At 41.8% G+C, this 13,073-nt stretch overlaps 1 protein-coding gene across 3 annotated transcripts in view; it reads right to left on the reverse strand.

Annotated features, from left to right (window-relative positions):
- fam171a1 (family with sequence similarity 171 member A1) overlaps positions 1-13,073 on the reverse strand; it is a 56,683-nt gene that overhangs the window by 10,175 nt on the left and 33,435 nt on the right. For 2 of the 3 annotated variants that reach the window (XM_037785255.1, XM_037785256.1), the window contains exons 3-7: positions 7,478-7,677; positions 7,155-7,382; positions 6,376-6,468; positions 2,292-2,450; positions 1,509-1,685 (exon numbers count right to left, since the gene is read on the reverse strand). In XM_037785255.1, coding sequence (XP_037641183.1) covers positions 1,509-1,685; positions 2,292-2,450; positions 6,376-6,468; positions 7,155-7,382; positions 7,478-7,610 — 790 coding nt within the window. In that variant the 5' untranslated portion in view covers positions 7,611-7,677. The remainder of the gene's footprint in view (positions 1-1,508; positions 1,686-2,291; positions 2,451-6,375; positions 6,469-7,154; positions 7,383-7,477; positions 7,678-13,073) is intronic. The other variant, XM_037785257.1, reaches the window with a different exon arrangement.

Consider the following 13,073-nt stretch of genomic DNA (forward strand, 5'->3'; position numbering starts at 1 on the left):
ATAACAGCAGTAAAAGAGCAGCAGCACAACCGAAAACAAACCTAATCAAACGCCAGCGAGAAGAGGTGAGTCTTCAGCAGTGACTTAAATGATTCTACGGTCTGAGCAGTTGTAATCTGCAGAGGTAAACTGTTCCAGAGATTAGGGGCAGCCAACGCAAAGGCTCGGTCGCCTCTGTTTTTAAGTCTAGTTCTGGGGACATCCAGCAGCATCTGATTGGTCGACCTCAGTGCTCTGACCGGAGTATGGAGGTGCAAAACAAAGTGAGGCGACGCAACAGGCGGCCTTTGTCGCCGCTGGTTCTCTGATGTCGGGTTGGTGTGTCCCCAGCTTTACAGCCACAAAAGAGAAAGGAAATCAGCAAATCTTCACATATGAGAATCTGGAGTCAGATCATTTTAATTTCAGCTCATTGTTTTGGTTTTCGGTTTTCTTTATTATTTTGTTTCATTCTCACCGCTCTCATGGCGTCGTTTTCGGCGGCAGGGGGCAGCAAGATGAACCCAATGCAGCACCAAGCAACATAAAGACCCAGTAACGAGTGGCTGGTGAACACAGTGGAGCATTTAGCAGCTAAAGAGCCAGCTATTGCCCTCAGGAGTTGGTGGAAATCAAAACAGAGTAAAAAAGGAGAGTGATAATACATAAACACGACTCCTAATGAATGATAATGTTGCTCCGTGTCTGCTGGATGTGTAAAAGCTCTACTGTTTGCTAACAAGTTCGCCATATCAACTTAAAAGGTGATGATATGTCAGTGTTGTGATCACAGCTCCTTTTTGCTGCCCCCAAGTGACCGAAAAATGTTTCACCACTAAGCGATTAATCGGCTAAATGTTTCAGCTCTATATCAAGTAACCCAGTATCATTTGTATAGGTCCTGGCAGAGCACAAACATAATGTACGCCTACAGCAGATCTGGAAATGTGAGACTAATGTACACAGAGAAGGATGTTTTGTTGTGCAGACACGTCTGACTCAACTGATGACCTAATCATCATCAGCTAAGCTTGTCCAAGAAGAACTGGGTGTGTCACAGTGCAGGACGTCTGACAAAACAGATTCAAGATTGCTGAAATAAATCAGTGGGTACGCAGAGGCTTGAAGGGTCTCTGCTGTAGGATCCAGCACCGCAGAGCTCTTTGTTCAAGATTTAACTGAGCTCCAGCAGCTTATACATCCACGATCCAATCTTGTGATGTGTGGCAGTATTTGTGTTTTGATTTGCAGATTAATGCGGCGCTGCATGTTGGTAATTTTCATGACCTTATGAATAAATTCATTCATCACGCAGACCTCACTCCTCCGTGTGAATATGCACGTGGTTTGTATTAATGCTCCTATTCTGATAATTTCATATTTCATTCACCCGTGGGAGTAGGCCTCAGCACTGCACTTTTAAAAGGGTCATTTTTCAGGGATTTAGTGGAAGATACAAACACAGATATGTAGATGAGAAAACTTAATGCTTAGAAAGTCAGAAAAGCTTTTGTGTTACTGTTACATACCCAAGCGCGGGTCAAATCTCCAAGCAGGGATGTGATCATTTTCCTTCAGGCCACTGTCGGCCGGCAGCGGGACGGAGACCGTGATTGGCTCAGTCACCTGCAGCTCCACTCCGTCGCTGGCCAATAAGTGAACAGAGATGGCCGCTACAGGAGTCAACTCAAACCTCTTCTCGGTCCCTGTGAGAGAAGCAGGAGAGTGTAAGAGAGGAAAAATGCAGCGAAAAGGAAAGTGAGTGGGAGTAAGGTGCACAGGAGGGGGAGCAGAGGAAGGAGCAGGCAGCAGGGGGGGGGGGAGTAACATGAAAACACGTAGATAAAGGAGAGTTGTCAGTGGAAAGACAGACAGGAAGGCAAACAAGGGAAAGACAGGAAAGAAGGAAACAGGGTGGAGAGTGAAAAAGCTGAGAGGGTGGAAAAGTGTCACAAAGCACAAGTATGCTTGTGTTGCCCGGAGGGAGAAGGTACGTGCTGTGGGGAGGGGGAGCATTTGAGGGGTATTCAAGCTGAAGGACACACAAATTCATACAACACACACATCAAGACGTGGATGAGACTGCCTGAAAGCGTGCAGGCTTGTTAGACACACAGGGGTTATTGTGTTTCAGGAGGTCAGATAGAGAGGCCTCTCCAGGGTAGAGTCTCTCTGATGTACCGCTGCTTCTTCTCTTCTCTTCACTCCCCACCCCCCCTCTCAGCAGCTTTCTCCTCTGACATCTGTGCCCGACTCTCCATGGCCCTATTTCTACGGTCGAGTCTGTTATCATCAGCCAGTTCGGGCCTCACCTGTGCCGTTGCCGCTGAGGACCTGCAGGTGGGGAAAGTGCTGGATGTGCGAGGGGGAGCTGGCCACGGTGAGCAGAGCAGTTAGGTTGGCGTAGGATGTGTTGGAGGGAAGACTCAGAGCTCTGCGCTGGAAATGAACACTGGGCTGATGTCTCAAACCTTGAGGAGTGACAGACAGAGAGACGTCAGAAAACACGTCATGTTGAATGAATATCCAGTGTTGGTAAAGTTTCAGTTTTAGATCAATTTCAAATAGCTTTTTTTAAAGATTTTTCTAGCATGTTGCTCTTACTTCGGTGAGAGATAGGATACATGGGGATGTGGATGACACTCACTAGCCAAAATTAAACTGGGAACATTGCAATTAATTGATCTTAGATCATCATACCACAAGGATGACCCCACTATCATTTCTTTCTAATTAGTATCTCAATTTTGGGGGTCTCTCTCTAATAAAGGCATAACATTCCCCCAAAAATATATATGTTGTTCTGTGGGTTATAAATAACAACAACATTAGGTACTTCTTTTAATAGTTTGGTGTGAAAGGTATTCAAAAATGCAATCTTCAGTTGTGATTTAACTATCGCCCCCTTGCTAGCCATTACATAACGTTGTTCCGTATTGCAGATCACACAATGGTCAAATCTTTCTTTTAAAATATCTACTAATATTGTCTTTATTAATAACATAAGCTAAGACCAGATCTCTTTAGTATATCTTAAAGTATGCAGCTGGTGATTTCTTATTGTTAACAAATCCTTTTTTATTGCTAGGCTTCTCCTTCAATGTCTCCTATTTGGGTTATAGGATTGAACCAAGTAGGCTGTGTGTGATGTTTACTCACTCATGAACGGCATTTGAGACGAGCACACAAGGGTTCAATAAAAATATGAATCACCACTTCTCCATCTACATTCAACATTCAAAGGTTGTATTTGACAAAATAATAATATGAATAAAACTAAGAATTAAAGAAAGTTTCTAAATATATTTAATTTAAAGATGCTGAATTTGATATCCAGAGCATTAATACAGCAGAAAACAATTATTTGCTATGTAAAGATATAGAGGAGTAATGTCTACCTGAGCAGAGAATGAAGTCACTCTGTGTGTGTTTTTTATAATCCAAGTTTCTTCTAGCTTTGTTGACATAGCCGGGCCGGCCAAGTGCCTTTTAGTTCATGTTTGTGCATATCAGCGTGCCCCACTGGCTAGCTCATACACTGCTCTCATATGGCAGCTGATAATGCCGCGTCGCGGAAGCGTAGTGCCCCCCCGCTGGTTCCCCCTCAGGTAAATACTGTTAGCTCTGTCAGCAGTGTTGCTGTTGTTTGCACTGTTAGCGCTGTTAGCACCGTTAGCTGTGAACGCTGGCTCAGTTGTCGCCATGTTGAGAGCTGTGCGGAGGCAATATAAATGCTCCGTATAAGTACCTTTAAGTATTAAATGTGAAAGTGTATACTGACTTGGTGTGTATGTACGTTTATATTTTGTACAAAATGTACATGTCACAGTTGTAAGGCAAACTATACAATAACATTTTGTAGATATATAAAACAGAACAATGAAACTTTAGTGAGTGTTTCTACTTCAGTTTCTGAATTAAATTCAATGAAGAAATCTGACAAAAATTGAAGTCAGAAGGTTTTTCGCCTGACAGCAACCATCCAGCTTGCACACTGATGTTGTTTCAGGATGTTTTACAAGGCAATTTTCTACTCCTCATTTTCGCCTAATGCCTTTTTATAAATTCAGCCATCAAATTAGGCTTAATGGAGGCAACTCCGGATCAATACAGTAGAGATAATGCCTTGCTCCACGTTTTCCTCTCGGCCAGGGTGATGCTTCTTTCTGATATTTTTCTGTGCAATTAATAGTTGCCTTTTCATTTCTCCCCATCGCTGCCTCCCATCCAATCTCTGCCTGCCATTAACAAATTATACATGAAGAGGAATAAACAGTGAAAGCTGCATGTAGCTGAACTCAGCAAGGTGATGTCATTGTGGTCCGACTGTACCGAGTGCACATTCCAGAGCAGTGAGACACACATCCAGCTGTATATGAGTGTTCACTGTGTTTCTAGTTGTACTCAACATGAGTTTTGGCTCTGCAGTATGTGCATTTTTTAACTTTCTGTCGAAAGGCTTGTTCTTGAAGTTCAGGTGTGAATGTTATTTCCCTTCTTTGGCTCTGTTTTTATGAAAGGAAATGACCCTGTTTCTGTTCTTTGTTTGTTCCCTTCCTCAACTCTTCTTGTCTTTTTTTCCCTCCACTTTCCTCTCACCTCATCTGTTCCTCCTCCTGTTGGACACTGCTCTGCCCATCCCCCTTTCTCCCCTATTCTCTCCAAACTGCTCCACCCACAACCCCACTTTCCAGCACATACTGTATCATTCTCCTCCTCCTCTTCCCCCCTCTTTTATTCTCTTTCCTCGTGCCACATGCCAAGGTTTATCACTCCTCTGGGCGTCCAAGTTCACAACATCGTGACAAACAGTGTGTCGGACAGAGGGCAGAAACTGCACTACACTCAGGCACGTGCTGTGGACAGTGTGTACTCAAGAGGTTTACATGTTAATGGTGTCTGCATATTTATGTGTCTGTGAAGTTTTTTTTAGTCAGACAACACAGCTGACACGTTAAATTACTCCCTTGTCGGTCACAAACACACAAAAGACCAAGCGAACAAAGAGGCCATATTGATTCTGCCTGAGTGAGAAAGCCTTATCTAATATAATGACACACACCTTAACAAAGAGGCTGACTAACAAAGACAGACTCATCATTTATATTTGTGGACGGAGGAGGGTGGATGTTTACTCAACAGCAGGCCATTTAATATATACAGTAGATAGGGCTAACTATTTGCTAGTGTTTATTAAAAACAAATATTTTAATTTATCAGTGTTTATTGTCTTTTTTTTTTTTTAAATGGGTGAAAGAATCAGAAAAAATAAATAATACAAGTACATGGGTAGAAATCAGATTTAAAGAAAACCCTTTTCAGCACCATCTGTAGTCAGCAGCTCAGTTATGTATACAATACGTTATATAATACAATGGCGTATTATTCTCTTCACTGTCCTTTACCTAAAGAATATACTGAGCTGTGTAGAAAACCTAGTTTACTGTCAACTACAGCGATCAATGTCTTCTTGCAGGTGAAAACACAACTTTTAGATGCGTGGAGACATAAAATCTGGGTGAAAATTGAGATTTAACGTTCATTCTTGATCTTAAAAAGCAGTCGGCAAAACAGTCTCACCACACGGTCCTTTAGTGGCTGTTCTGGAGCTTTCGATCGCATCACACGACCTTCCTCAGCAGATGGAGGAGTGTGCACAGCTGTCATGGAATTGTAGATGTTAAAAAGCCAATTATTTCGGAGCACTTTGAAAGACTTGTCGTCAATGTTGGCTTAATATTTGAGGAGTTCAAGCTCAACTTCTTCTGCAGAGGAAGAGTCTTGTGAAATGATCGAAAGCTCCAGAACAGCTACTAATGGACCGTGTGGTGAAATTGTTTTACAGACGGTTTTAAAAATATGTCGGTGTTTTTTGGTGAAAATTGTTTAAAAGCAAAGATGCTAAATGCGAGATTGGGAGCACTTATTCTGACTCCGCACGGATCTCAACATGGCTACGGCTGAGCTGGCAGCTCGCAACTAACAGTGTATACAACAGTAACAATGCTTACAGAGCGAACAGTATTAGCCTGGAGGGTGGGTGCTACACTTCCGCAACGGCGCCGTCGGTCAGGACAATGTTACAGTTGTAACCACCGTATGAGATCAGTGCTAGCCGGTGGGGCACGCTCACATGCACGAACATTCACTAAAAAGCATGCGTGGTCGGCCCGGCTATGTCATCAAAGCACAGAGAAGCTTGGATTACAACACACACAGAGGTAGAGTGACTTCAATCTCTGCTCAGGTAGACATTACTTCTCTATATCTTCACATAGCAAATTGTTGTTTGTTGCTATATTAATGCTCTGAATATAGTATAGAGCACCTTTAAAAACAATAACCTAAATACACACACGGGCAAAAAAAAGTATCCTCACAACACACTGCGTTTACCTTGTAAGCCTGAAACAATCTCCACAACATCTTCATACACCGTCAGAGTAGCAGCTCTTTCTGGTAGCAGGTCCAGGCTGATGGAGGAAAATACTGGAACACAAATAAATACCACAAATAAATAAATAAATACTACATTAACGGACGCAATGAATCCACAATCAGATAAGAAACAAACTGCAGCAATCTACCTGGCCACTTTACTGATCGCTATCAGACATAACAAGTCATTAAACCATCTTTATACATTTTTAATAGTCTTGCTTTCATCCTGTCTGCTGTGCAGGGCACAAGTCTGACCCAGCAAACTGCACTTCTTTCCTCTTCCTTCCTTCCTTTCACTCCTCCATTGTTCAGAGCTGGTAAGCGTGATAATCCAATTGGCCGCCGTTCCGTTGGCTCATAATAACACACAATAACACACTCGTACACACACGCACACACACTGTACTGCTGCCTCTTGGGAGGAGGTATTTTGTGTCTAAGTGTGTGTGTGTTGGTGAAAGGGAAGCTTAAGCAGACCCCTTGCTGGGTTTTGGCATCTATTGTAATAAATTAGTAATGGAGCACTCCACTCATCATTAGCTCTCACACCTGGCACAAACTCACACTGTTTCTATTCTGCACTAACATACACACATTAAACTGGCTGCACAAATGGAAATCAATAACCTGCAAGCCGACACTCTGAATATAAACCTATTTCATAATATCCCTCCTGCATTTGTCCTAAAATATCTCTTTCACACACACACACACTAGCAAACACACACACCTACCAGGTAATCTGGAAGGACTCCAGGGCACAGAGTTTGGCACATATCCCTGTTTGGTTGCGGTGACGACCAACGGTGTCCCAAGGCGGTAGGGGAAGCGCAGGTAGGTGTTGCCATCCAGTGATGAGGTTTCTGTGGTTACAGAAGTGTGGTTGGCGAAGAGCTGTATGGTGGCTCCTCCCAAAGGCTGGTGAGTGCTGGCATCGCTCAGGTGGACCTTCAGAGTCACCTCTGTGAACAGAACAGAGTGTTTACTGAGCCGGGTATGTCTGAGTGTTGGTGTGAAGGGACTGAAGAGAGGAGGGATATACAGACATAAAACACACCGGTGTTATAATTACTGCCGTCTACAGTCATCTCTTTAACTGGGTTTGTTTCAGTGCCAGGCCCTTTGCCTCCAATCCACGGAGACGGCGTTCCGCGTCCCGGCCAATCACAAAGAGACGGCCGTCTGACCATTTCCTGGACTCTTGCCAATGGTACTTCCCCTCAAAAACAATGGACCGTTTCCCTCTCTCAAAGAAGCCTTGGACCAGAGGGGAAAAACAACTGTATATATAAACACCTTCTGTAATGGTGAGGAGGAATAAAAGAATTTACACAGACGGCCTGTTGCTTTATGAACCCTCGCACTAAAGGCGCCTACAGACTGTAGGATAACAACACTTCACTGCATCTCACACTGTGCGATATCGGTCTAATAAAATCTTCACATCCTGTGTCCGACTGATTTAATTTTTCCAGACAAAATGATTGATTGGTTAATCGAGAAAATGATCTGCAGATTACAAGTAAAAGTACAAAAGTAGTAAAGCATCAAAATGTTCTGAAAGCAAGTAAACTTAACTTGGTTTTTAATGTCCACCTTGACATTGAACCTCAGGTGTTGCTTCTCGGTTTACCCAGTCCTCATATCGAAGGCTTTCATCAAAGAAGGCTGTTCAGTATCCTTACATTTGCTGCCCGGAAAAATATATTGCTTAAATGGATCGAGGCATAAACTGATATTTGGGCTAATACCATAATGGAATATTTAACATACAGATTTAAAATGTAAAGTTGGTGATTTTGTTTTCTTATTTTTCTTAAAATGTTTTGTTGTTGCATCACTGTTGATTGTAATCAACTGTAATGGACTGAGCACCTCCTTATCCTTATACACATACTGTACATACATACATACATACTGTAGATGTTATGACATCTTCCACTACATATTAATGTGATTGTGTACAATCATCTCTTTGAGTATATTATGTGCCATGTATACTATGTTTCAGGGATCTAAGTCTGATGTTTAGTTCTTGTGGCCACTGTGTGTTGGTGTATTGTTGGTTTTGTCTGTTTGTGTTTAAAAGCAAAATACAAATATTGTTGAAAAAAGTACCAAAAGTACTACTTATGCATATGATATTACTGAAGTGGATTATAATTAGTGATGCATTCATGTGTACATCGCTTTAATGTTGCAGCTGATAAAGGTGGGGCTCATTTTAATTACTTTATATACTGCTGGGTAGCTTATGAATTTCAAACAATAAGTCTTAACCTATAATAATACAAAATAATCCATACATTGATTATATGTTCTATTATGAATCTGAATCTGCAATGTAACTAGTAACTAAAGTTATCAAAAAATGTAGTGGAGTAAAAAGTACAATATTGTCAGTACTTGAGTATATGTACTTGGTTACTTTCCACCACTGCCAAACAAGGTATGCACACACATCTATTTACTCCACTGCAGAGAGGCAGGTCAAACACTGTGAGGTTCATAATATCACAAGCTGAAAAACAAACAAAAAGTCAATTTCAGCTTTATATCCCAAAGGTATGATAAAAACAAACTTGGTACAACAACACTATAATTTAACTTCCACACAAACCCATAATCTCTCTCTCTCTCTGTCTGTGCACACACAACCACTGAACCCAGTTTGATCATTGGCCGCCGGATGACCCACGGTGACCTTTCAATTAAGGCTGAAAGGGTTTCTCCCTTCACCTAAACATGCCCACCTCCCCCATACTCACTGCAACTGAATTTCATCGTAACTCTTTCTTGTAACCCCACCCTCTGTGGCACACACGCTAACACTATACATACATACCCCTGACTAGACTGATCCCCCTCCCCCCACTCGGGGATCTTGCGGTCAGCGAGGAACCACTCTGACAAATCTGGTGAGAGTTCAGCCCGAGTGCAGCACCTAAAAACAGAGCGCTGCACCAAATGATATACTTAGCATGGGTGGAAGTTAGGAGGTTTGGCAGAGCAACGTGTCAATTTCAGAGCATACACATCATTACCCTGAGAGGTCTGGTGTGAAGATCTGCTCTGTGGCTGCTTTCTGACCCTTCACTTCATTCCTCCCCGTTATTATGTTTGCACTGTCACAGCTAGAGGACTGGAAAACAAAAAAAAGACATCAGACATAAACTCCCCACTGCATTAAGATTTGGTGCGTATGTTGGAGAGATCATGACCTCACTTCCTGTCCCACTCCCAGTAATATGTTGTTAAGGGTACCAGCTGTGCTCACTTTAAAAAGAACTCCCCTGGGAGACTCCAGATTGACAAATGCAACAGTCCCCCTCCCAGTCCTCATCCAATAAATCACTACTGTGGTGACATCATTGTTAAACAAGCTAGGAGTCTCCTCTCTGCTCCAACGCACAGGAGAGAAGATGATGTTTCGCCTGAAGAATGACTCAAGACCTTGATTCTGCAGCTAAACCAGCACCTTTATAACTTCCCCTCACTGCATTGACACCTTATCTGAGTGTATTGAGTACCATATGGAGGATAAAGACATCAAACAGAGTTTTGCTGGACCAACGCTGCGATCTCAGACCAATTATTCCAGGCAGCAGCAGCCAAAGCAGCAGGGTGGTTGACTGTATTTGAATACGAGTAGAAAGAGATGAACCCAAGAGGAGAAAATGGGGGAAAACAGTACGAGTGTGTATGTGTTTTCAGCCCAATACAGCTTGAATCAATGCACGTTTGGTGCATTAATCAGAAGTTACAGGGAGGCGAAGCATTTCTGCACCATAAAAGTGAGGTGTGATAAACTGGAAATGCATGGTATGGCTGGCATCCATTGGGTGTGTGAGGGGGTTTGGTGTTCTTCCAAACAGAGGAGGGGGGAAGCAGATGCTTTCTGCACACGAGGCTGAGTGGAGAGCTTGCTTGTACACAAAATCCAGTTTAACACAGATGCAGCTCATTAGAATCAGTGACTTGAAACAATGTGCAATTGAAACAAACTTAGTATGTGACCTAAATGTTATTCAAGCTTCTGCTGAATAGGCAAAAATTTTGGGCTGATGAAAACATCAGATCTGTGTGAAGCAATGAGGAGACTATAACGTTCCTCAGTTCTAATAATGTTTCACGTGAAACAAACATAAAATGCCATAATTCCAACATGTTTTGTAAACCGTTTTCCACTGTTTGAGGGTTGACTGGCTCTCTTTTAATTTAGGGCTGCCCCCCTCTTAGTCGATTTGTCAACTAAAAGGTGGTTTTGGTCTTAGTCAACTAAGATTTCTTTAGTCCATTAGTCGTTTTTTATGCTTTTTTCATGTTGAATGGCTTATTGCCAAGAAACTTATGAGCACATCTCTGGTAAGCACAAGCTTTTGTGTGATTCTTTGTGGAGAAACTCAGTTTTACAGATCTGTTGATTAAGTAAACAAATCAATTAGTCGACGAAATCAAGCGCAAATCGACTAAGAATTTCTTTGGTGGGGGACAGCCCTATTTTAATTACTTCATCTCCATACACCCTCTTCTTATTATGCAATGATTTAATGGCGACTGGAGAATATACTCAACAATGTGGAACTGGTTTGATTAGAAAAGATAAAATCTTCAACAAACCACAGTAATGTGTTAAGATGTGTGAGAAGACGGAAACAGTAAACTTATTTTTCACCATCTCAAGCTGGGGCACATGGTTGAATATAAGAGGAGACTAAGACAAAACCGACCGATTAGTCAACTAATCTAGGAGCGGGCAGCCCTAGCGAGTTGTAACAAAGTAATGTATAGTAAAATAAGTATTTTATCATACATATACAATAAAAAGGCAGTGCAGTTAAGGATTCAAGTCTATGGGAACTACACCAATGCATGTCACTTTATCTTCAAGCTCCAACAAACTGTTGTTTGTGTTTCTGCATGTAAGAACTTGTTCAACCACAGAAAAAAAAGAGAAACACAAGGACTGAAGCTATTTGTTTACCATTCAGATAAATAACAAACATCTGATTCTCGGTGTAGTGATCTTGCTAAAAAAGAAAAAAAAAAAATAGTCCGTTTAAAAATGTTATGGCAACAAAATGGTCAATGAAGAAAAGGTTGATGTGATTAAGTATGAATCATCAACAGGGACAAAGGGAAAAATTGGCAAAACATGTCACAACATGCAACATGTCGTGGAAAAGCAGAAAAATAAAAGCATACACACACACTCCTGTCTGTTGAACTAAAGTTCTGCCGTTATAAATAAAGAAAAAGGCTATCAATAGGTGTTTAGCCTGCAAATTTCCCTCATCTGGATTAAAAGTGAGATTAGATAGCGGCAGTCGATCCCATTAACTCAGCAGGGGACACAGCAGTTAGGTTACATTATCATGTCTCAGGCTGTAGAGCTAATGGCCTCCCTTCATCTTACTACAGTAAATATTCCCGTCTCCATACTGTACTATGCACCATTACTGATTCTGCTCTTTGGCTCAGGAGGTTGTTGACATCCTCCCTAAATACTATGCTTTCTCATGACCTGATGTATCTGCTGTTAGCACTCACACCAGCGATTTGTGATTAAAGTCAAGCTTGGCTAGCTGGTGACAATATGATTGGATTGGTCTACTTCCTGGCAAGCCCTGTCCAGCTTCAGCGAATGTTTGTCTGCTGGAGATGCAATGCCATGCCATGCCTATTATGGGCAGCCGTAATGTGAGTGAGATCTATATCTGAGGGTAGATTGTCTGTCTGGCTCCACTCATCCATGTTGTCTGCTGGACAGAGCAGGAGAAGTCCTCGGTATCGACCTGAACATAACCCCCCGGGACAACTGAAGGTCAATCTGAGGCAAAGTGAACACAAGGAAGAGAGTAAGAAAGGAAGAGAAAACAGAGGGCAGAGAGAGGCCGGGACAGACTATACCTTGTTCTCTACCAGAGCTTGTTGTTGTGCATATAACCAATTTTCATGGTGCAGAAAATGCCTGAAGACAAGCCTTAAAGCAGAACTGCTTCAAAAACTCCTGAATAAATATAAAATATCAGAAACCAACTCGACAAATCTGAGGAAAATCTGTGCCCAGTGTTGTTCTTTTTTTTAACCGTGACTGATTTACAGCATTAGTTACTGTATGTTTACATTCATACTTGTACTGTAAAGTAAACACAGTTGTAGTGAGAGGACCAAATGTAGGCCAGCCAAAAATGTAAGCGAACACTGACAACATGTGCAAGATAAAAGTGATGGATAAAACAGATGTGGCTCCACTTTAGTAGTTGCTATGACAGGTCAGCTTTGAAGTTAGTGGCTGAATGAGATGCCAACAGATTATTGTGATTCATGCTGGATTTCAAACTTTGAATGTGTCTGCAGCTGTAAGTGAGAGGATATCCTCTGAAATACACTAATATCTGCAGACACTAGAAACTTTACCAGCCAATATCATTCTATAAAGTACAATTTTGTATTTCATTCTTTATTGCAACATCTTCTCTTCCTTCTGGCTTTTTTTGGGTCTCAAAACCCTGGGGATGCTTGGTACATATATTACTTTGTTGGGCTGATTATTTTCAATATCAATTAATCTGACTATTCTTTCCTCGATTAAACCTGCAGTAGGCAGAATATTGTTGGCATTATTGGGCAAAAATTCCATTAATACCTTT

This window comes from Sebastes umbrosus, chromosome 11 (assembly GCF_015220745.1).
Source record: "Sebastes umbrosus isolate fSebUmb1 chromosome 11, fSebUmb1.pri, whole genome shotgun sequence".
Lineage (NCBI taxonomy): Eukaryota > Metazoa > Chordata > Actinopteri > Perciformes > Sebastidae > Sebastes > Sebastes umbrosus.